General features: G+C 37.8%; 1 protein-coding gene across 1 annotated transcript; it reads right to left on the bottom strand.

The window, feature by feature from the left end:
• Window positions 1-324: 324 nt before the first annotated feature.
• LOC138349378 (uncharacterized) lies at window positions 325-1,120 on the bottom strand. Its single transcript, XM_069299705.1, has 2 exons — window positions 593-1,120; window positions 325-519 (listed from the first exon to the last, which is right to left on the bottom strand). Exons 1-2 carry the CDS (start codon window positions 1,118-1,120, stop codon window positions 325-327), a joined length of 723 nt encoding a protein of 240 aa, XP_069155806.1.
• Window positions 1,121-1,341: the final 221 nt, after the last annotated feature.

Raw genomic sequence — 1,341 nt, forward strand, 5'->3', positions numbered from 1 at the left:
TAGGGGTGATATTGGCTACTTGGATTTGTGTAACAAAATAATCTTAGTTGATTCATTTGTCTTCTATTAGATTCCTTCATAAAAGTATGTATGGTAGATTCTAGTGTTCTTTATGGGCAATTTAGATCAATTTTTCTATTGTAAATGCCTTGTGTTTTTCTTGTAATGATTTAATTGAAGGAGTGAAGATAATTTGTGCCTCAAAAACAGTAAAAATTGATCATTCATGCCATTAATTTGCTCTAGTGAGCTCCAAGTTTCAAAGCAGTCAATACAAATTTCTGCTGCTAATTACACAACCAAAAAGTGACTTTTCTACATAAATTAGGCATTCTTTGGTACACTAGATATTCCACGCTTGTTTTTCCTTGACTGAGTGATACGTTGCAACTGTGAACCAGTGACAGCATCTCCACCATTCCACTTGAGTCCTCGAGGCTTATAACCAATATCAATATTTGTTGGAGATGCATCCTTATAAACTCTCAAATTGATAACTTTTTCTCCTGAAGTACCAGGCTGCATGGAAATATCTTAAAATGAGACTTTATATAGTAGAGTAAGAAATGAACAAAATTATGTATACACTTACATTAAAGGTTTGACTACCACTTGCATTTGTATAGATGCCAAATCCTATTGTCTTGGTCCTTTTTTGTCTTCCTGTTGATATTGAAGCTTCCACAGCCCTTGGTTGATCAGGTTGCTGACTTGATACACCTCCAATGTTGAAAACACTGCCTCTTCCAGTTTCATTGGCAGTGCCAGTACCTCTCCCAGTTCCTCTCCCAATGCCTCTCCCTGTGCCTCTACTTTTAGCAGGTTGTTGCTCTCTTCTAACAGCAGAAGAATCAAAATACATAGAACTGCCTTGATGATTGAATACTGGTGGCTGACTTGAGCTTGATGGTCTACTAAAAAGTGGTGGCTGACTTGAGCTTGATGGTTGGCTAAAAAGTGGTGACTGGCTTGAGCTTGATGGTTGGCTAAACAATGGTGGCTGGCTTGAGCTTGATGGTTGGCTAGACAATGGTGGCTGGCTTGAGCTTGATGGTTGGCTAGACATTGGTGGTTGGATTGAGCTTGGTTTCCTGTTCGGGTAGCCTCCAAGTTGTCTCATTCAGCCTATTAATACAGTAATAATAATTGATTATAGTAAATAATTGAAGCTTATTGTAAATGTATTAGAAGAGAATAATAACTTACCAATGTTGGACAAGATTTTTTGTTGTGGCCTACTTGATGACACAGTGAACATGTCATTTTTACTCCTCTTTTGGATAACTTTCCATACTTTTTTCTAGGCTCATTCTTTGCCTTTCTTCTGCACTTTGGTGGCCT

The sequence above is a fragment of the Solanum lycopersicum genome, chromosome 6 (genome assembly GCF_036512215.1).
Source record: "Solanum lycopersicum chromosome 6, SLM_r2.1".
Lineage (NCBI taxonomy): Eukaryota > Viridiplantae > Streptophyta > Magnoliopsida > Solanales > Solanaceae > Solanum > Solanum lycopersicum.